Genomic DNA, 22,258 nt, shown 5'->3' with positions numbered 1-22,258 from the left:
GTTAGTTAGTTAAATAAATAGTTAGTTAGTTATATTATCAGAATTCTTCTTTTAGAAGATCTGTCCTCTGCACAAATGACTAAATTCTGCAGAAGGGGGATGTGATCCCCAGTTTGTAAGTTTGGAAAATACCTCCTTAGTTCAAATGATGGAAATGAGCTTTACTGCCGCATTTCGTTTTGGTTTATACAGTATGTCAGCCTTTAGACACTGAAGACAAACACTGTTTTAAGACAACAAGCCTTCCTTGGTGTTAGTTTGTTAGTTGGTTTGTTAGTTAGTTAGTTAGTTAGTTGGTTAGTTAGTTAGTTAGTTAGTTAGTTGGTTAGTTAGTTAGTTATTGCAACTATTATCTTCAGATCAGAATTATTATTTTAGAAACACAAAAGCTGCCCACTGCGTCCACTGTTTTTAGATCTCCTGTCTGAACATCATCATGTATTATATATCGTATAGTTATGGATGGATTCAAAGAACAATACAGTAACATGGTGCCAAGATCAATGGTGAAAACAAAAGTAGCAATACCACACTATAAATACAGAAGTAAAACTGCATTCAAAATTTGACTTTAGTATAAGTACAGAAGTATTACTGTAGCAAATAAATGTACTTAGAGTATCAAAAGTAAAGATGTTAAATGCAGAATTGCCCTCTCAGTATTTTATTATTGTATTATAATTATTGTAGTATTAATATGTGAGCGGCACTTTAGTGTAGTTGGTTGAGGTGCAGCTAATTTTAATTATTATTATTACTAATTTAATCATATTTTTGTTGGCTCATCATATATTTTCCATTTAAAATCTAAAAAGTAATTAGTAATTATAGCTGTTAAATAAAGGTAGTGGAGTAAAAAGTACCCTATGAATCTATGAATTTTCCCTCTGAATTTTAGTGGAGTAGATATATAAAAGTAGCATAAAAAAGTAAATCCTCAAGTGAAGTACAAGCACCTCAAAAATAGTACTTAAGTATACCTGATTAAATGTATCTAGTTACTTTCGCCATTGCTAATCTAATCTAAACAATTATCTGCTGTGATGGAAGGTAAAAGTACATTTACTCAAGTACTTTTACTTTCCATTACAGCATGAAATTGCACTCAAGTACAGTAGAAATTCGAGTATTTCATTTTGTGCTTCTTTATACTTCTACTTCATCACATAAATATTCTACTTTGTACTCCACTACATTTATGTGACAGCTATCGTAATTAGTAATTAAGATAAGATAAGATGTTCCTTTATTAATCCCGCAGTGGGGAAAGTTGCAGTGTACAGCAGCAAAGGGGATAGTGCATAAAAACAATGCATCAGCTAACACAGTAACAAAAGAGCTAAACAAACAGTGTAACAAAATATGAACCATTTGAATAGAAGAAAGTATACAAATAGGAGCAGTATATACAGTATTGACAATAGACAGACTGTTAACAAAATTGGAAGTGGAAAATGATATTGCACAGTGAGAATGAAATGAAATTCCACCTGAAAATATTGCACAGTATGAATTACACCTGAGTAGTAATAATGATAATGATATTTTACAGTCATTATACAGTATAGTGCAGTTATTGTCAGTTTTTGGTGTGTAAGTGTAAGTGGTCTACTGGGAGACTTATAGCTGTTAAATACATGTAGTGGAGTAAAGAGTACAATATTTCCCTCTGAATTGTAGCAGGGTAGAAGTATAAGTACCTCAAAATTTTACTCCAGTACTTTAGTAAATGTATTTAGTTCCTTTCACCATTGCTACAGTAATTTAAAAATAATCTCATAGCTTAACTTTGACACACAAAACTAAAAAGTGTCCAGTGTAGGTGTAAATTACAGGTTATCATACATAATAAAGCTATTAAAAGATCTCATTACTGGAAATTACTCAGCCCCTTTCAAATAATTTCCAAAGAATTACATGTCACCAGCTTCTCAGGAAATTACTAGGAAGCCATAAAATAAAAGGTAAAAACCTCAAACTAGTTTTGCTTGTTTCTGACTCAACCTCTGTGCAGGTGGACAAACAGAGTTATAAATGTTAATCTTGCTCCCTCTTGTGGCTGAATAGAGACATTACAGGTAGGCTGCTATTAGAGCAGCTGTTTGTGTAACCTCCCCTAAGCCCCGCCCACCAGCCTGCCTCCTATTGGTTCGCGCTTTGCAGAGAACACACCTGATTGGACAGAATGTGCTGCTACGTCAGAGAGACCCAGGAACACATTGAAAACACATGAGACATAATTGTGTAAGTGTCCCTTTCTGCAACTAACAGAGCAGTAAGTGCCAGTCTTCACCCTCTAAATGTTTGTTTAAATGTAGTCTGAGAATTGAAGTGAATGTGTGAGGAAGGATAAACTGTGTAACACACCATTTTCATTCAAACTGTGTCCAGTTATGCCGACGTCTCCTGTTAATACGAGGATCCCTCTCACCAGCTTCGGCCACCTCATCACAGAGGTGAAGGTAAGAAACAGCTGCATGTCCAGTCTGCAGGGGTGGGATGAACTTAAATAAAGATTAGTCGATTAACAGCATGAAAATGGATCTGTTTTGATGGTTTGGTTTGATCACATTCATTTATTTATTCATTTATCTATCTATCTATCTATTTATTTATTAATTTATTTATCTATCTATTCATTTATTTATCTATTTATTCATTTATATATCTATTTATTCATTTATTTATCTATTTATTCATTTATTTATCTATTTATTCATTTATATATCTATTTATTCATTTATTTATCTATTTATTTATTTATTTATCTATTTATTTATTTATCCATCTATCTATCTATCTATCTATCTATCTATCTATCTATCTATCTATCTATTTATTCATTTATCTATCTATCTATCTATCTATCTATTTATTTATTAATTTATTTATCTATCTATTCATTTATTTATCTATTTATTCATTTATTTATCTATTTATTTATTTATCCATCTATCTATCTATCTATCTATCTATCTATTTATTCATTTATCTATCTATCTATCTATCTATCTATTTATTTATTAATTTATTTATCTATCTATTCATTTATTTATCTATTTATTCATTTATTTATCTATTTATTTATTTATCCATCTATCTATCTATCTATCTATCTATCTATTTATTCATTTATCTATCTATCTATCTATCTATTTATTTATCTATTCATTTATTTATCTATTTATTTATTTACCCATCTATCCATCAATCTATCTATTTATTTATCTATCTATCTATTTATTTATTAATTTATCTATCTATCTATCCATCCATCCATCCATCCATTCATTCATTTATTTATTTATTCATTTATTTATTTATTATTTGACAGGCACAATACATTTAGGCATTGTTACACTTAATTAAAGTGCAACCAATGCAATGTACATAAAACATTTTATAGCCGTAGCTACTTTGCAGCCCTTGTCTCTGGTTAGGCTTTTAAGAAAAAATTAAAAATGCATATTACCACATCATACATATAAGGCCTTATTGATCTCCAGAAGCTAAATTCGCTTTGCAGCAGTACAATAAACAGTCTAAAGGTAGGAAACACATAGGCCTATATAAAAGAGCAAATAGCTGTGCAAAAGTAGGGATATCAATAATATAGTATAATAGTATAATAATATTAATAATATAATAGTATAATATAATAGTATTTTAAAAGAAAATCTAACATTAGATGGATAGAAATGTGCTCTGGTAAATATAGGCATCTGTCATAGTTTTAGACATATTTCTAAAACATTTAATTAAAAAAAAAAAAGTCTAAAAGTAGTTTAATCAATAATTGCCTAAAACTTCAGATTAAAGTCTTAGGTGAGAACAACAAATATGGTGGGAGGCTATTTTGAAGTACACACATATTTCTTACTTGCTAAAATATCAATATTAATCCTTCAATAAAAAATTTTTGGGGATGCACTTCTCTTTAACAGAGGTGAGGCGGTTAACCAGACGTACATTCCCCAAAACAACCAGTTAGTCTTTAACTTTGTGGTATTTTCTCTTGTAATATTTTAAAATACTGTCTGAAAACACTTCTGATAAAGTATAAATCTCACCTTTCTGGTGAGCCAAACTGCAATGGACTCATTACTGCCCCCCTGAGGCCAAAGGTCAGAAACACAACTGCAGTTGTAGTCGGTGATTTTCTCCTCAACGACCACAAGGGGCAACAATGAGCTCATTGCACTTAAATAAACAAACTTCAACAAGCAACACCAAGGTGATTTATGCTAATATGTATATTATATTATATTATATGTGTGGAAGTGTTCTCAAGAGGTTTTTTATGTGTTAAACAAGTCCCAAAACAGGGTTGGAGTTTTAGTCGTGACGGAGGAAGTACTCAGATCTTACTAGAAATACTCTGTTACAAGTAAAAGTCATGCATACCAATTTTTACTTAAATATAAGTACAAAAGTATTAGCAAATATACTAAGTAAAAGTAGTCATTATGCAGAATGTCCCATTTCAGAATAATCTATATTACATATTGCATTATAATTATTGATGGATTAATGTAAGCACCACTGATGTTACAGCTGGTAAAGGTGAGGCTAATTTTAACTACTTTATATGCTTAATCTGCTGGGCAGCTTGTCAATAACAATAATAATAGAAATATTGCATCATAATTTATTTGTTGACTTATTTTGTATTAACCAGAATCTGCAAAGTAATTTGAGTTATCGAATAAATTTAATGTAGAGTAAAAAGTACAATACAATAATAAGTAGAAAATGAGCATACTCAAACAAAGTACCTCAAAATTGTACAGTACTTGAGTAAATGTACTTTAGTTACTTTCCACCATTGTTTTTAGAGCCTGTTGACTGAAAATTGCTGGCTGCTGCGACCGAAAATAACGCTTTGAGAGTTGTGGGTTTTTAATTTTTGTACCGTTTTCTAATACACATTCATCACTATTTCAAATCTTATGGGTAAATCTTAAGTTATATCATATTTGTTATTGTTTTTTTTCTCCTTTTAATTTTTTAATCTATTAGACATTGTGATATAAAATGAACTACACCCTCGTCCAGTGATCTCATCTGTGTTAAAGATTTATAAAGGTGGCTAAAGATAACAAAGGTATCTGATATGCTCATTATGACATTTAGAGCATCTGATTTGAGCTCCATCTAAAAGGAGACTGTTATTGTCAAGTATCCATGGGAACCAGATAGTCGTTTACTAGTGTCTAATTTAGAATTGGAGAGTAATTACACCTTCATACGCTGACTAAACCCTCCCAACATATTTTAGAAATGCAACAGAGGAAATTAAAGGGAGTAGAAAAAGTATTATCATATGCCAACAATAATCTATGTGATTATGTGTAGACAGTGCAAACAAATGAAAACTGAAAGGATTTAGTCTGTAATTCCTCTCTAAGAAGTGCCCTTGAGCAAGACGCTGTCAGCTGTACGGCTGCACTTCCACTTAATGTGGTTGTTCCAGGTTGTTTATCTGCTAAAGTGGGACACGGATTTACACTCAAACTGTTCTCCGTAAAATCTTAATAGAATCAGGAAAAAAACAAGAGCACAGCTGCTGTTTTCTAAATGATTTAAACAGCCATCCTCCAACCCATCATGCTCCAGTCAACGACGTGGTTTCACGTCGTTGAATCGGTATCAGGCTTGAGGGGGGAAAAGGGTTTCCTCTTTACTCTGCTATACTGCAGAATAAATCAGCATTATGAGCAGAGCAGCCTCGTCAGCACTCTGCTGTCGCCACCGGCACACACACACACACACACACACACACACACACACATGCAACTATAATGTTCATAACGGAAATTATTCCTCTTCTCACATGAATCCTTATATTCTGCTTTCATGTGCTGTAAATCAAATGTTCCAGATGAACACTTTTTTAAATTGTTTTAAAAGAGACGATGTAACAGGATGACAAGCATCCAACTACATTTTTCATTTGATGATTCATGTGTTTACTAGAGCACACATAGAGATCCTTTAAAGGAATAATATTACATTTTGAGAAATAAACCATGTCACTTTATTGCAAAGAGTTAGATGAAAAGATTGCTCCCACTCTTGTGTCTGTATGAAACAAGTGCCAGCTGCCTCCTAGCTGTAGCTTTGTATTTGCTGTTCAGACATGCGAGTAGTATCAATCCTCTCATATAACTCTCAGCAAGAAAGTGAATAAGCGTATTTCCCAAAATGTCAATTCTTTAACAGACGCACGTTGTACCACGTTAGTTTTAAATCCTAGCTTGAAAAAGGCTTTAAACACGTTCATAAAATTTAGTGACGTGATTTAGATAAAAATGTTGTCATCATCAAAAAAAGTAAATGTTCCTGTCAGCAGTTATGAAAAAAAACTGTCTTTCATGTATTTCTGTTGCAGCTGAGAATTGGGATATTTTGTTAATACATCTCAGCATATGCATTAATAGTAAAAAAAACTTCAAAATCTTCACCCAGAGGGAATTATAGCTCAAAGCTTTGATCACACAGTTAAAGTCTCATGGCAAAAAAAAAAAAGGCTGTGTAGAGAGTCTGTGGAGAACGAGCTCAATGCTGCCAGCAAGTCCAGATGATTAGCTGGAGCTTTATGAATAATTCAGTTTAATCAAATTCAAAGTGTGTGTTGAATGTGATTTGTATGACCGTAAACCAGTTTGTCATCCCAGTTCTGCCTCGTCATGCCCCTCAACAAACCGCCTGTTTCAACATGCAAAAGTATTTTGTGTTTGCTTAAAAAACTGTCACTGACACTTGTAAAGGAACTGCAAAGTTTCTTATTACATCGTTTTCAATTTAAGTTTGTATTTAGTGGTTGTGTGCAGTGTTTTCACCTCCTCACTAAATAAGTAGAGAAAAGGCCTTTATCTAGATTATACAGTAATATAGAGCTGATTATTACTGACGATAAACTGGTTAGATGTTCCCATCAGTAATACTTTCACAATTGTTATTACTCTGAGGTATCTCAGGCCATCTGATATGGGTGCGGTAAATGGTGCTGTAAACAGATTGCACTCATGCAGCACTTCTTCCTTATCGGACAAAGAGCTTTTCATTTTTGCTTGTCAATCACACATTCACATTGATGACAGAGAAGCCATTGGGAGCAACTTGGTGTTCGGGGTCTTTATCATGCACCCGATTCCACTGTTATCAGGCCATTAAATAGGTATTATCATGTAAAAGTGAAAGTCAAACAAAAAGCAACACGTTCTAACATGTTGTAAAACTGAATGAAATGTTACATTTTGAACACAAACAAAAAGGCTTCTTTAGGTTTAGACAACAAAACTACAACTTCTTTAGGTTTAGGCAACAAAACTACAACTTCATTAGGTTTAGGTCAAAAAGACACAAGTTTCACAGTCGCTAGAAGACGCTGTCGTCTTCTTTTATACCTTCCTTCGGTGCTCTACCATATGAATAGATGATAAAACTTACTAGTGGGTGTAGTAGGTCCCTATTGACCCACATCTATGGGGCTTATAGTGACTGATGACGCCTATTTAATGGCCTGACAGCAGTCTAATCGGCCCCATCATCAAACCGCTACCCTACCTTTAATGGACGACCCGTTCTATCTCCTGAGCCACAGCCACCCAGTGTTCATTGATGTCGCATTTTATATTATTATTATTATTACAATATTATTCCTTCCATTTTTCTTTTCTTCAACAAACATCGCTCCCCACCTCCCACCTCCCGAGCGATAACAATACATAAAATATATAAAAAACAAAAAATACACAACGGATGGAAAGGAAAGGAAAAAAAATGTAAATAATGATGAAAAATAAAAATAAAAAAAGAATTATAAACAAAAATATCAACATGGAAGACGACAGAAATGTTGACAGCCAACATGATGCACACTGTGTGTCAATATGCATTAAATCATAGTCTTGTATAATGAATTTTCAAGTGCATGGGGTGCCACTTTAAGCATGAAAATGTTGTTTATAAACTTCATTACTTTGTCTATAATCTCCCGAAACCTAACTTTAATACCATGACAAATTGTGTCAGAAACAATCAAGTAGTCTGGCTGCAGTGCTTCCTCTTATTGTGTGCATGTGTTGTTCTATTGTGGGTTTCAGAGGCAGCTGTTTGGCATTGAGGCCCCGGCTTCTGTGGAACTGACTGGTTGGAGGAAGTACTTTAATAGCTACACTCTGCAGGGTCGCAGAAATGTACATTATACACACACGCATATACATACTCCGGCTGCATTAAATATGAACATTCATTACGTGTTTACGTATCATTATGTTCTTCTCTGCTCTCTTACAGTGTGTCTTGGCTACTTATGGTCTGTTTGCTGTAACAGCAGCAGCCTACTGGATGCACAGAAAAAACAAAAAAGAAATCCAGGCGTCCAGCTCCACGGCCTGAAACATCAGCGACCTCTTACAGTGACGTTTATATTCACTAGTGATAAATCATGATGTGAAGAAACAGAAAGAAACGACGTTACACTGCCTCCGAGTGTGAGGAAGTTTAGAGCTGAAATCTACTTTGTTAATAAATGCTTTGTAAATGCTGGCTGATCATTATTCAGTGATATTATGAGAAGTCACGGTGGTTACCATGGCAGCAGAGAGAGTGTGTGTGTGTGTGTGTATTAATATGTGTGCAGTAAGATTGTTTCCCCACAAGGTGTCCATCTGCTGCTGAAATACTGCAACAAACCCACAGTTACATTTTTAATTTATTTTTATATACTATTTTATTACCCATATGAAATCACCCATTTAAATGTTTTGGAGAATTAAAGTGGCAGTAGGCAGCATATTTTTGGCATCATTGGGCAAAAAGATTATAATAACCCCTCAGCATATTGTAATTCAAGTGTTCTGAGAGAAAACTAGACTTCTTCACCTCATCATGGCTCTGTTTTCAGGCTTTAAAAAAATAGAGCCCGTGACAGGAGACTTTGACCAATCACAGGTCATTTCATTGACAGAGCGTTCCTATTGGCTGTGCTCCGGTCATGTGACCAGAACTTGGCCGTTCCTTCAACAGATTTCACAATGGCGACGGCGTCACAAACTTTCTCATTTTACAGATAAATCGTGCACTGCGGGATGATTCTGAAAATATTTGAGGTGAGAAAAAGGCATTACAGTAACAGAATATTGATTCATATTTGATCAGCGCTGCCTAGTTTGACCGTTTGGTCAGAGTTCACGAGTGATTGACAGCCGGCTCTCATAGACGGCAGTTGGACAGCTGGATCAGATCAGCTCTTACTGCTTGTTTTCCTCCGGTATGTGAAATCTTGCAGATGCCGTTAGGAGCACCGGAGGACACAGAGGCACATGATTTTTTTCAGATTACCCGTTTCATGTACTGCTGTCAGGATATAGCGACCGTTTTATAAAAATAACTTTTTTCAATCATATTTGCTCCAATCTCGCCTACTACGTTTAAAGGTGCTAAATGCCACATTGGGAGGATTTCTATTGCCTCCGCACAGCTCTCAACATGGCAATGGCTGAGCCGGCAAAACTCCTGACTGAGCTTGTTAACCTTTGGGTGGAATTGGAGGGTGGGGCGCCGAACCTGCCTTAAAAGCGCGGCCGGCTCAGCTATGTCAACAAAGCAGTGAGAAGCTCTGATTACAACAAACACAGCGGGAGAGAGACATCATTCCCTACTCATGTAGACATGACTCCTCTACATCTTTATTTAGCTAATACTTGTTTGCTGCTATATTAATGCTCTGGATATGGTATAGAGCACCCTTTATTTTATTGTCTTCTTTGTAATAGGCATTTGTTGATGGCTTTGTGTGTGTGCGTTTTATGCACCTTTTTATCCGTCTTTATTTTGGGCAAAGAAAGATAAAAGATTATTTGCATTTAAAAGTTAAATGCATAAAAACTCTTAAATCTTGCACATTGAATGTATTTTGCATTTAGTTGTTTGAACCATAAGGAGCTCAAAATAGACTATAAATACATAAGTAGAAGCTGCATGCAAAAGTATTCAACTTCTTTTTTTGTGTTTGGGGATCAACTGTCACTGTCAAAAGTTTAGTTTGTATTTAGTTTCAGTTTGCAGCCTTTTCACCTCCTTATTACAAAAGAACCATTTAGATAATGAGATGATTATTGATGGAACACAATGTTTGGTATGCTGAACATGTTCCCATCATTTAATGTTTCACATTCATTTTACAGGAAGGAGTGTTTTGCACAGTTATATCATTACTGAGCTAAAAAAATATTTGCATTCAAAAATATGCATAAAACTCTTAAATCTTGCACATTGAATGTACTTTGCATTTAGTTGTTTAAACCACAAAGGAGCTCAAAATAGGCTATAAATACATAAATATAAGCTGCATGCAGAAGTATTCAACTTCTTTTTTGTGTTTGGGGATCAACTGTCACTGTTACGTAAAGTTTAGTTTGTTTTTAGTTTCAGTTTGCAGCGTTTTCACCTCCTTATCACAAAAGAACCGTTTAGATTATAATGAGATAATTATTGATGGTACACAATGTTTGGTATGCTGAACATGTTCCCATCATTTATTGTTTCACATTCATTATGAAGGAAATGGAAGGAGTGGTTTGCATTGTTCTATCATAACTGAGCAAAAAAATTATTGGAATTCAAAAGTTAAATGCATAAAAACTCTTAAATCTTGCACATTGAATGTATTTTGCGTTTAGTTGTTTGAACCATAAGTAGCTCAAAATAGGCTATAAATACATAAATATAAGCTGCATGCAAAAGTATTCAACTTCTTTTTTGTGTTTGGGGATCAACTGTCACTGTCACGTATAGTATAGTTTGTATTTAGTTTCAGTTTGTAGCCTTTTCACCTCCTTATCACAAAAGAATCATTTAGATTATAATGAGATAATTATTGATGGTACACAATGTTTGGTATGCTGAACATGTTCCCATCATTTAGTGTTTCACATTCATTCTGAAGGAAATGGAAGGAGTGGTTTGCATTGTTCTATCATTACTGTGCATTCAAGTTAAATGCATGAAACAATCCTTCATTGTAATTTTTGCATATTTAACCTTGTAATTATGTGTGTTTTTTTAAGCCATGACAGGGTTAAAATGTTAATAAGTAAACAGGTAATAATTGAGTGACATTTGCACACAGACACATGCACACACAAAAAAAAAAAAACCGCAGTGTTACTGGTATATCACGTGACTTAAAGGAATCAGCCGGTCTAAGTGAAAGCGAAAGCAGCACCTGGACAACTGCGTGTGCAGGGTGTCTGCGTGCGCGCGTGCGCGTGCGCGTGCGTTTCTGTCAATGAATACTTCATTGGCGAATCAGTGAAAGGCTCTAAGTGTTGTTTTTCAGTCTAACATGTTATCAGGTTGTGCGAGGAGAGTTGCTCACGCCCCCAGCAAAGGAAAGACTCAAAGTGAAAGTAAGATGTTTATTCTGTTGAAGAGCTGCGACCTCCAGCACGACTGAAGCTGACAGAAGCTCACTGCAGCTCGGATTCATCAACACTAACACAGTCAGTAAGTAAGCTCTGTGTTTCATTAATGCATATTTAACTAGAGTTGGTACTAAAGTGTTCTGTGTGTGCCTGCTCCTTCATTCATCTAAGATCAACAGGTACAAAACCATAATCCAGAAGCATGCAAATTAATCTGAATTGGACTCTCTTACTGTATATATAACTTTTAACTGTAGGCATATTGGATGATTATATAGAAGCAAATTAACCAATTTTGTCATCAAAGTCTCCCAGTCACATTGACTCATATTTTTTAGATTAAACCACACCGATCCCAGTCATACCACCTCATTCCATAAGGTGTAAAATGGCAGTAAATACTAATGCTAATACTAACTACATTATTACTAATGACAGATAGGTTTGTTTTTAGCATATTTTCTGTGATGTTTGCCCTCTTTTTGTTCTTGCAGCTCTTGCATCAATATTTGGACACATAATCAATTTAAAATCTAGTGCAATGGAGTACAGAACTGTAACAATAGAAAATATGGTGCTATAATACTGACAGACTGTGCTGTTTAATATTGTGAGTTGAAACAAAAAAGATCCCGGAGTTGCAGGGTTTACTGGAAACTGATAACAGTCAGATGCAGACTTCCTCTCACAAACAGGCGATCAATCAAGTTATAGTTAAGTATATGCTTTGGACTGAGATTGAAATGTTTGGTGAAGCAGCAGTGTGATATGTACATGCACTCTTCAGCATTTGAGCAAAGAGGTAGAGCAAAAAATACAAAAAAAAACAGACTCAACGGATCAGAAAAAGGGAAATATAGTATAAAAAAATACATTTTGAAGCACTCTATTTTAGGCTTAAAGCCCTGTAAAAGTACTGTAATACTTTATATATAGCATATTAACATTTATTTATAGAGTACTTCTCTGAACAAAAGTTGTAAAGTGATTTAAAACATAAAAGCAAAAGTGCATTATAACAGAAAAACAAGATACAACAAACTATACTTATATCCTTATATACTAAGAAATGTATTTATTAAGACCTCCTTATTGTTAACTTTTCTTACGTGTGTATTGTATTTGTATTTTAAGTCTTCTGCTTTTATAAATTTCAATGCACTTTGTGACTTTGCTCTGGAAACAACTTTCCTTACTTTTAATGAAAACTACAGCATGTGCATACCAACATTTTGGAAAACTTTTACACATATGAACTTGTGGAGCGACACAGAGGAAATCCACAGATTCTATTTTCTTCACATATTTTCTGTCTCAGTTGACTGAGAAAGTGAAAGTGTTTTTTTTCGTGACATCCGCCCTTCCCAGTGATTGATGATAGCACACACACATGTGGTTTATTGTCAGTCACATGACCTGATCCTTCGCCAGGCGCACACACACACACACACAGAGACTGGATTGCATGCGTTGTAGTAGTATGCGGTTAAAGGGCCTGTAGTTGATACTTTTAGCTGTAAAACCCACTAAACACAACCTGCTCAGCACCAAACAGCAGGCAGACAAAGTAAGGGACTAGCTGGTGGACATAGTGGAGCATTTAGCAACTAAAGAAACAGATATTTCCTTTAGGAGTTGGCGGGGATCAAAAACAGAGCTGATAGCGAGTATTGGACTTCTTCAGGTGGCCAGAAACACGACTTCTAATAAATGATAATGTTGCTCCGTAACTGCGGTTTGCTAACAAGTTTGTCCTATTATCTTTAAATGTGATGATATGTCAATATTGTGTTCACAACTGGTTTCTATCGCCCTCAAGTGTCACCGTGACTCCACCCATTGGTTTGTGGACTGTGGTTTTGAAGCCTCGAGTTTGGCCGTCATATTCTTGTTTTTTTTGCGACCAGAAATGACACGAGAGGGTGGAGCTAAGTACAACTGAACGCTGAATAAGATATTTTTCGGCGAACAAATTGTTACAACTTTACCCGAAAGGGGTTAAAATTGTAAGATGTCCAGACCGGACAACGCCGTGGTAGCGACCTGTCAACCACAAGGTAGCCACGCCCTAAAGCATACCCTGCTTTATGGTCTATTTGACTCTAAATGGGACCATCATTTACTAAATGAACATCATGCTGTATTGAAGAAGACTTGAAACTAGTGATTGAGACCATAAACTCATTTTTACAATGTTTACTGAGGTCATAAAGTAAGTGAGAAGTAGGGTCATTTTCTCATAGACTGCTATACGATCAGACTTCTTTTTGCAACCAGAGGAGTCGCCCCCTGCTGGCTGTTAGAAAGAATGCAGGTTTAAGGCACTTCTGAGTTGGCTTCACTTTTCCGGTTGCCCACTGATTGCAGGTTTAAGATGATGTAGTGCAGTGGAATAAAAGATTTTAATTTGTGATTGTTCACCTTTCTGTGTTTCAGCTCATCAGATTCTTCAGTGACAGTCCTTCAAGGACAGATGGCAGAGCAGATCCACCTTCTGCTCCCCTCCAGAAGTTTGTGATGATGTTGATGAATCTTGATTAAAGCGACATGGAGTCTGAAAGAGGACTGAGCAGCAGATGAGCCACCTGATAGGAGTCAGTGATGGGGGATCTGCCAGTGAAAAGTGGAGGAACTGGTGCAACACGTGGTCAAGAGGGGTATTCTCCTTGGTAGGATGGTCAGAGACAATCTTGATAGAGTAGTACCGAGCAGAAAACAGAACCGCGCAGCTGAGACACAGAACCAGAGTCAACCGCCTGAGGAACCTGCAGGACCAGAACGAGCCCAGAGCCCAGAGAAAGTTCAACCAGAGAGCCAAGAGCCGACGGAGAGGCAGCTAGATTTACTGAATTGGAAAAAGCTCAACTTACAGGAGGAACCTGAAGCCTGGTGCCAGGTCAGTACCCAACCAGTTTGCTCAGTTTGTGGATATTATTGCTTTGGGATATTGATTTTTAAACAGTGCACAGATGGCTGGAGCGAGATAAAGTCAGAAATCAAACACCAGGATTTCTTTCTTAAATATACATCCAGTGGTGTAAGAAGTACTCAAAAGTATCGATACAACAGTGTATATAAATACTCTGTTACGGGAAAGTCCTGCATTCACAATCTTACTGAAGTAAAAGTACGTAGGTAAGCAAGTAAGCTATTAGTATCAAAATATACTTAAAGTACCAAAAGTGAAAGTACCCATTATGCAGACTGGCCTATTGTAATGTGAGTAATATACAGTATATCACATCATTGGGTTATGATAAGTATTAATGTGTAAGCATCGCTTTAATTAAATTTAATAGTAGCATAAAATAGAAAGTAAAAGTACCTCAAAATTATACTTAAGCACAGTAGGCTACTTGAGTAAATGTACTTAGTTACTTTCCACCACTGGTTACATATTTTCTGTTTATGCACAACATGCAACCATATATAAGTTTTTTAATATTTGAAAACACTTTTTTAAAAACACGTTTATGAGATGACTCCACACTTTATCAGTTACTTTCCGTATTTGGGCTGAGCATATTTGTCCCAGCCAAACACTATATTCCAACAACAATAATTTATAGTATTAATTTGTTATTATGCCGGTATGCATGTGCAGATTGTTCATGTGAATGCAGTGTTTTTCATATGAATGGAGCTTCTGCATTGAATCTGAACCAAGGTAGACAGGAAAGAAAGAAATAACATACAAAAAAAGGAAATAACACACACACACACACACACACAAACACACACACACACACACACACACACACACAAAATCTCTCGTTGATCGTTGGACTTTGAATGTTGGCATGGAAACTTTTCAGCCTCTTTTTTTCCGACAAATCTGACAACAGCGTCTGAACACAGGAGATCTGCAAGTTTCTGTTACCAAAACATTGCAGAGCATAATTATTGTTAGGATTGCATTATTATTCATTTTTTATTTTTTATTTTTTCATAATAATTTTATTATTTAACATTTATTATTATTCATATGGTATAGCATCTCTCAAAATAATTATATAAATAAATTATTTATATAAATAAACTGTGGTAGGATAAGAAAAACTAAACCTGTAAACGTTTTGTATTATTAATACACAAATCTAGTTTCTGGTACTTTCTGACATATGATGTTGTATTTGCAGCTCGACTACAACGAGCACTCTTTACTGTCTCATCTGTGATTGATGTTAAATTCAGTTGTTTTTTTAGGAGAACTGTAAATGAAAATGTTACCCTAAAAACAATGTTGACAACAACTATATTTATATTATTTATTTCTAATACGTTCTCTGCTGTAGCTACCCTATGGAGCTGACGCTGAGAGCTTGCCCACACACCTCCGTCCATTCAGCAGCGCAGCAGAGTACAAATTAGTGAAACACACGTACAAGCAGCTTCAACATAGCGGTTACTACTGGGGATCAATGACCATGGAGGAGGCACACGAAATACTCGCACGAGCACCACTGGGTACCTTCCTCATCAGGTAAATCTACCACTACCATTTGAAAGTTTTAGTGTTGTTTTATCTGTTTGACGGATGTTGTGTTTTTCTGCAACTTTTCATGCCGTTCTCCTGCCCAGATGTGGATTCACACATAAATGGGATTTATTTGGTTAAATAAAGGATGATTTTTTTTTAACGTTTTCTTCACCCGGTGTAGCTCGTTTAAGATGTTAAATATGTATAACTGATGTATATCCTGCAGTTCCATTCATCACAACTTTTTATGAATCCTGTTTTGTGAACAGCTTAGTCTGATTAAATCATAATCTACTGTGTTCACTAAAGGGGCATTCACATCAAACGTGAAGCACATTTTCTTGTGCGGCGCGATTACATATAAACTCAATACAGTGTTGATGGAGCAGCTACAATGTTAGCATAGCCTGACTGTTCATATGTTGCTGTGTTGTTGCAGAGACAGCGGCCAGCCAGATGTTTTCTTCACTTTGAGTTACCAAAGTGAAGACGGACCGACTAGCGTTCGTGTCCAGCTGAACAACCTGCTCTTCAGTCTGTACGGCAGCCATAAGACTTTTGCGTCATTCTTCGCTCTGCTCACTTATTACACCAGCTCGTCCTGTAAGCTGACGGCGCCCTATCGCAAGCAGCGTCCAGAGCGCCTGAAGCAGATGTGCAGGAGGGCTCTCATGGGCTCATATGGAGCAGAAAGTATAAGCACCTTACCTGGACTCAGTACTCAAGTCAAAGACTATGTTCATGCGTATCCTTGTTGTATATAGACACACGTGTGCACAGAGTGCTTGTCGTTGTGACAAGATGTTGTTTGTGTTATAAGTTAAACCAATATTCTGTATTGATTATTTGATCTGCAAGTTAGTTTTAGGGTTATTTGCACACATTATCATTATTTTTTACAGAGTTTTCATGGTACACATTATCATTTTTTGATAAACAACAACACACAAATCCTGTTTAATTGCTGCACCACTGCGTCTATGATACAGATCAGTTGTATAGTCCATAGAAAATGTAAACATTTGCTGCTGTTTAAAGCTGCATTAATTAATGTTTGGCCGCTAGGGGGCGGAAAAAATCTAAAGAAGCTGACATTATCATGTTATGACTGAAATATTAGCAAAAACTTATGTCTTTCAGGCCACATGAGGAATTTAAGTCCAATATTTACTCTTCTTTTACTCTGACATGAGCCGCCGTGATTGCAGTTATGTTTTTAATCCTGTTATCTCGAGATTGTGAGTTAATTATCTCGTTATCTCAGGACAAAAGAGTTGTTTTCTGGTCATAATGGGTTAATTATCTCATTATCTTGGGAAAACAATAGGTTGGTTTATCTGGATAATTGGACAAATACCTAATTTTCATAAGAAAGCAACTGGTTGTTTTCTTGAGATAAATTATGGCTGAATCACAAAATTAATTAAACCAGCTAATCTGCACATTTCACACAGTATTCAGTTAATAATATCAGCAGGATTACTGAATTATAAACACCTCCTTTGAATGAAGGTATCATAAGAAAATTACCCTTAAAATAAGTAACCTATTATTATGGGAAAGCAATTTTTGTTATCCCGAGATATCGAGATAAGATAATTGCAACCACAGCCGCTATCAGCTTCTGTAGTTTTGGTCTCCACCAACTCCTGAAAATGATCTGTCTTTACTAACTTTTTAACTAGTGAGTTACTTTAGGTAACTTTGTCTTCTGCCTCCCTGGCAGCTTAAGGGGGTTGATGAGAGCAGCGGAGACTCAATTATAAAGTGCTGTAAAGTAACAATCTGCTGAAAGAGGCTAAAAAGCTGGGCGGAGTTTTTATTATTTATATTCTCTGTGGGTTTGTCACTAAGAGCACCCAATTCTCATTAAATGTAGCCATTTAATTCAGTTTTAATAAAACAACATTGATTAATGCAGTTTTAGAATCTGGTCTCGGATCAGCTATTCATCAGCGCTTGAAATCATTTTACTGTCGTCAGTCCTGTGGAACAAATAAATGTAGCCTACGAGAGTGTAATGCTTTGCAAAATGTTGTACATGTTGAATAAAGTAAACTCTTAAGTCTACAAACTATAATGCCTGTGAACCCAAGGCTGAACTACTGACCAGGCAAAGCAGGCAACTGCCTCGGGGCTGAAGCTAAAAAAAACTTTTTGTGGAGCAAATACTTTGAGGTTTTTAGATTAACTGTCTTTTCATGTTTAGCTGTTGGTCCAAAACGTTGGTCAAGTCTGAAATATTTCTGCAAACGTTGACATGAAATTTGGAACATGTCCCCCATAGGATGAATTATCCTAACTTGACATTACCTCTTGTGCCATATTCAGGTCAAAAATGTAATTGTCTAGTACTTTGATTTATGACCAAATAACTGCAGAACTGATGACATTTATCAACCTCAACTGTACTTTGTGTTAATGTTAGCAAATGTTAGCATGCTAACAATGGTGCCTACAAATGGGGTCGTGTTCACTGTGTTCACGAGAAGAGTCCATATGAACGCCCCCCTCTTGTGGTATTCACGACCTTGTAAGTGGAAAGTTTCTGAAAGCTCAGAGTTCACGAGTTGTGGTGTGTTTGTTGACGTTGTCAGAAATGGCGGAGGCCATGGAAGTTCATTTTTCGGTACATAATAAGTGCGTATATTGTAATTTTATTCGTATATTGTTTTTCTTTGTAATTTTATAGTATGTTGATATTCCCAACGACCTCATCTCTTTCATCTGTCATTATGCCTTTACATTTCCTGCATTATGTTAACCGCTTACTAGCTTGCTAAATTGTTAGCCTCTGTGGCTTCTAGACTGACGGTAACGTTAATATTGTTATTAACGTTACGTTAATATTGTGTTCTCGCGACTTAACCACTTGAATGCCAAGCATATCGTACACACGACTTCCCATGTTGTAATCACAAGTTCACGAGTTTCATTTGAAGGCACCAAATTACAGCAGCCCTTTTAATATTGGCTACATTCCAAATCGCATACTTTTTAAAAAAACTTTCAGCACAAACTGCCGCTGCCTTTACAAAGTGTGTACTATTGCATGTAATATGAATAAAATTGGGATATACTACTTCATAACATTGCACCTTGAACTTTGAACCTCTTACTTATTCGCTGTGCAGAGGACTGTGGGTCAGAATAGGCAGAAAAGCGTGCTGGCTTGCATACTGCAATATGTGACCGGATGCAGTAGGACATTCTGGTATTTTTGGCATACTGCATTTCACATACTATGTATTGGGACATACTAAATCATTACCCGGCATACTAAATAGTATGGCAGTATGGGTATTAGCTCAAAGCACCGCTGTACCAAATTATACATCTTCATAGAGCTGTTAACATGCTGTAAACTCAAAGTCCCAATTTTATAGACCTACTAAATAGGCCTCCTATAAAGTGTGTATAACATACTTATCTTTATGGTCTACTGTTTTTGTAGTAAGCGCAAAAGAAATCAACATACTTTATTGTTTTATACTAACAGGAAATTACAGGAAACCTCACAAAGAGAAACCAAAAGTTTCCCAAAAGATTACTCTTTGTTTTCTTTGATCATCCTGGAGCCGTCCCTTTTTTGCAACTCCTCCATTGCAGCACACTTAAAATCAAGCCTGTTTAGTGCTATATATGCACACTGACTTTCTGAGTATACTTTAGCATTTTTCCAAACTGCTTAGAATTGGTACGTATGTATGGCATTGGGATACAACTTTTTTTTTAATTAATATTCTCAGATAACTAGGCCTACATTTCTGTTTAATTGTAACCAAACTAAGTTGGTGTGGTGGGCTGAAGAGGGGCCCCATCGCCTAGCGGGTTAGTCCGGCCCTGTATGAAGCTGACTAACTGAAAAACTGTCTGCCATTCCAATCAGATAAGCTTTGTGTCAATACACAAATATAAAGCATGCACACACACACTGTTCTGATTGAGCACCGGTCTTCTGTCATCTGTTCCACTTCCTGTCCTAAATCTGACTGGCAGTGGCCCCTTTAGTCTAAATTAGCCCTGCACCAGGGACACACACACACACACACACACACACACACACACACACACACACTTTTCCTGTCCTCAAATTATCTCTGCCTCATTAACCTTAAACAATGTTGATGTAAAACCATCACCACTGTGACACATATAGAGGAAAGGCCAGTTTATTTGTATAGCACCTTTTAAAAACAAAGCCATTAAAAGTGCTTTACATAAGACATGTAAAGGGTGATTAACCCTTTGAGATCCCACGGGTCTCAGAGGGTCAACAACCGTCTCTGTCCGTAGTGTCTGTAGCAGGTTACATTTTAGAGCGGAGGGGAGGTAAATTACACTCCAAAGTTGGGCTAAATTTTGGTGAGGAAAAACCATGGCCATTTTCAAATGGGTCCCTTGACCTCTGACCTCAACATATATGAATGAAAATGGGTACCCACGAGTCTCCCCTTTACAGACATGCCCACTTTATGATAATGACATGCAGTTTTATGCATGCAGTATGTTATTTTTGCCTATTCTAAAATGGTGTATTTGAAATTTCTGCATACTGGGGTCCCTAAACAGTCTTGAATTACATAAAGTGTGTATCACTGTAAAGCTGAGACTCTTGTGGATCCAATGAGCCCAACTGTATTCATGTGTGATGATGTTAGTCCCCATAGTAGCCATTTCATTGTAGTGAGACTATGGTTTAAAACTTGACCTCACTATAAAATGACCTGTGGTGACCTCTAGGATAATCATAGCCTCATGAAACTTTACAACCACAAACTAGAGACCTAGAGCATTCAGAGGATGGATGGCTTTCCTAGGTATATCGACAATAAGGGGGTTTCTGAGCAGTTTCCTAAACAGAAGTGCTCGTCATCCAATCACCGAAAAAATCTACTCTTTCAGAAATCTCAAAATGTCAACGTTTTTTTAAACCAAATCACAGCATGGCTTTTTCTATGGTGTTCCTCGATGTCTTGGTGTCTTAATGTGGTATTTTGGAGGAATTAATGATCATTTCTATCAATTCTTGAGTGGTAAAAAATATTTAAATTTAGCACCAAATCTGTGTAGCAAATGGTATCAACCCAAAAATTGCTACAACAACTTATGAGACATAAGAGAGCATGGGAATGGTCATCATGCTTCTATTATAATAAGCCTTTATACACTTTAACAATTTATTTTAATGAATGAATGAATTAATTCTTGTTTGTTTCTAATTCATGACTAGAACAGCTTGACACACAGTGCTGAGGATGTAAAATTAATCTTCAGGTTCTCATCTTTCAGATGATGTACAGCACTTCTATGTGACATCTACTGTTAACCTGCTATCTCCTCCTAAAGACCCCCTGTACCTCCCTAAAAAAAAAACTGCTCTATTGTGTTAATATAAAAATGATTTACAAGATAAAAAAAAAACTTGAATAAAACAAAAATAAAATTAGGCAACAGTGCAAGATATGAATGTAATAATAGCAGATTTAGTGTAATGAAAGTTACATATCCATATATATCTGATTGACAGTGCTGCACCTCCTGCACGCGACTGAGTACCAATTTTATTATGTCAAACGACCTCTCCTGACTTGTCCGCACGCACGCACGCGCGCAGACACGCGGACTGGGATTACAACAACTGGAGTGGCGCGCGCGCACAAGTAAAGGCTCGTGTTTATGTAATGCCATATGTGACTGTGAATGTGTGTGTGTGTGTGTTTGTGTGCATGCGTGTGTGTGTGTGTGTGTGTGAGTGTGTGTGTGTGTATGTGTGTGTGTGTGTGTGCATATGTGACTGTGAATGTGCGTGTGTGTGTGTGTGTGTGTGTGTGTGTGTGTGTGTATGCATGCGCACCGAAGCTGGCGCGAGCTGGTCCAGCAGCACCGCGCGGCGGCGACAGCAGCGCGGTCACACCGTTAAACATCATTCTGCGGATTATTGAGGGCTCGTGAGATTTGAGGGGTGCAGGAGGATTTGACCCAGCAGCATCATAGAGGAGGGCGCTCGAGCTCCACTGTTTTTCACGCACGGCACGCACGTAGACCCGGTGAAATCGTCACGCGGATAGAATCTGTCGCGGCGCGTGTGTGTGTGTTCCTGCATCCCGGTACAGAGAGGAGAGGTCCGGTCCGGTCCGGTAGCACCGCGTGGAGGAGGAGGTAGAGAGCGCTGGAGACTCGTGGTCGAACCGGAGCATCCCTCTCTCCTCCCGGCAGCATCCATCATCCCTCCGCGCCTCAGCTCCAGCGGGAGGCCCGGAGCGGCGGCAGGATGTAGCAGCGGATTAACGGAGGAGAGAGGAGCGGGGCGCTCAGAGGAAGAGAGCGGGACCGAGCGGACTGA

At 36.8% G+C, this 22,258-nt stretch overlaps 3 protein-coding genes and 1 long non-coding RNA gene across 13 annotated transcripts in view; 3 read left to right on the top strand and 1 right to left on the bottom strand.

Moving 5' to 3' along the window:
• Nucleotides 1-2,132: 2,132 nt before the first annotated feature.
• Nucleotides 2,133-8,554, top strand: LOC119484969 (ATP synthase membrane subunit DAPIT, mitochondrial-like). The gene is made up of 4 exons (XM_037764170.1): nt 2,133-2,275; nt 2,392-2,462; nt 8,109-8,201; nt 8,302-8,554. The coding sequence occupies exons 2-4, from the start codon at nt 2,394-2,396 to the stop codon at nt 8,401-8,403; spliced, it is 264 nt and encodes an 87-aa protein (XP_037620098.1). The 5' UTR covers nt 2,133-2,275; nt 2,392-2,393; the 3' UTR covers nt 8,404-8,554.
• A 2,694-nt stretch (nt 8,555-11,248) lies between these two features.
• socs1b (suppressor of cytokine signaling 1b) lies at nt 11,249-17,933 on the top strand. 3 transcript variants are annotated; one of them, XM_037764168.1, is made up of 4 exons: nt 11,249-11,510; nt 13,869-14,328; nt 15,728-15,915; nt 16,352-17,933. In XM_037764168.1, the coding sequence occupies exons 2-4, from the start codon at nt 14,107-14,109 to the stop codon at nt 16,674-16,676; spliced, it is 735 nt and encodes a 244-aa protein (XP_037620096.1). In that variant the 5' UTR covers nt 11,249-11,510; nt 13,869-14,106; the 3' UTR covers nt 16,677-17,933. The 3 variants fall into 3 exon arrangements, with proteins under 3 accessions (XP_037620096.1, XP_037620095.1, XP_037620094.1); XM_037764167.1 differs by having other exon boundaries at nt 11,249-11,514; nt 13,877-14,328; XM_037764166.1 differs by having other exon boundaries at nt 11,249-11,514.
• LOC119484970 overlaps nt 13,305-22,258 on the bottom strand; it is a 28,696-nt gene continuing 19,742 nt past the window's right edge. The window contains exon 3 of the long non-coding RNA XR_005206151.1: nt 13,305-13,414. This is a non-coding gene — a long non-coding RNA (uncharacterized LOC119484970). The remainder of the gene's footprint in view (nt 13,415-22,258) is intronic.
• The window catches only part of si:dkeyp-9d4.3 (caskin-1), a 50,488-nt gene continuing 49,921 nt past the window's right edge, over nt 21,692-22,258 (top strand). For 4 of the 8 annotated variants that reach the window (XM_037764161.1, XM_037764163.1, XM_037764159.1 and 1 more), the window contains exon 1: nt 21,692-22,258. This exon is cut by the window's right edge and continues 114 nt beyond it. The gene's annotated coding sequence lies outside the window, so the exon portion shown is untranslated. The other 4 variants (XM_037764164.1, XM_037764160.1, XM_037764162.1 and 1 more) reach the window with 2 other exon arrangements.

Source organism: Sebastes umbrosus, chromosome 3, assembly GCF_015220745.1.
Source record: "Sebastes umbrosus isolate fSebUmb1 chromosome 3, fSebUmb1.pri, whole genome shotgun sequence".
NCBI lineage: Eukaryota > Metazoa > Chordata > Actinopteri > Perciformes > Sebastidae > Sebastes > Sebastes umbrosus.
Note: the sequence above shows the minus strand (reverse complement) of the source record. Positions and strands in the feature narration are given on the sequence as shown.

Bases quoted from the DNA above. Each gene is read 5' to 3' on its own strand.
- LOC119484969 (XM_037764170.1), top strand. From the start codon at position 2,394: ATGCCGACGTCTCCTGTTAATACGAGGATCCCTCTCACCAGCTTCGGC. The intron at 2,463-8,108 runs GTAAGAAACAGC...TGTGGGTTTCAG, and splicing joins ACCTCATCACAGAGGTGAAG to AGGCAGCTGTTTGGCATTGA. The intron at 8,202-8,301 runs GTACATTATACA...GCTCTCTTACAG, and splicing joins CTCTGCAGGGTCGCAGAAAT to TGTGTCTTGGCTACTTATGG.
- socs1b (XM_037764168.1), top strand. From the start codon at position 14,107: ATGGTCAGAGACAATCTTGATAGAGTAGTACCGAGCAGAAAACAGAAC. The intron at 14,329-15,727 runs GTCAGTACCCAA...TCTCTGCTGTAG, and splicing joins AACCTGAAGCCTGGTGCCAG to CTACCCTATGGAGCTGACGC. The intron at 15,916-16,351 runs GTAAATCTACCA...GTGTTGTTGCAG, and splicing joins CTGGGTACCTTCCTCATCAG to AGACAGCGGCCAGCCAGATG.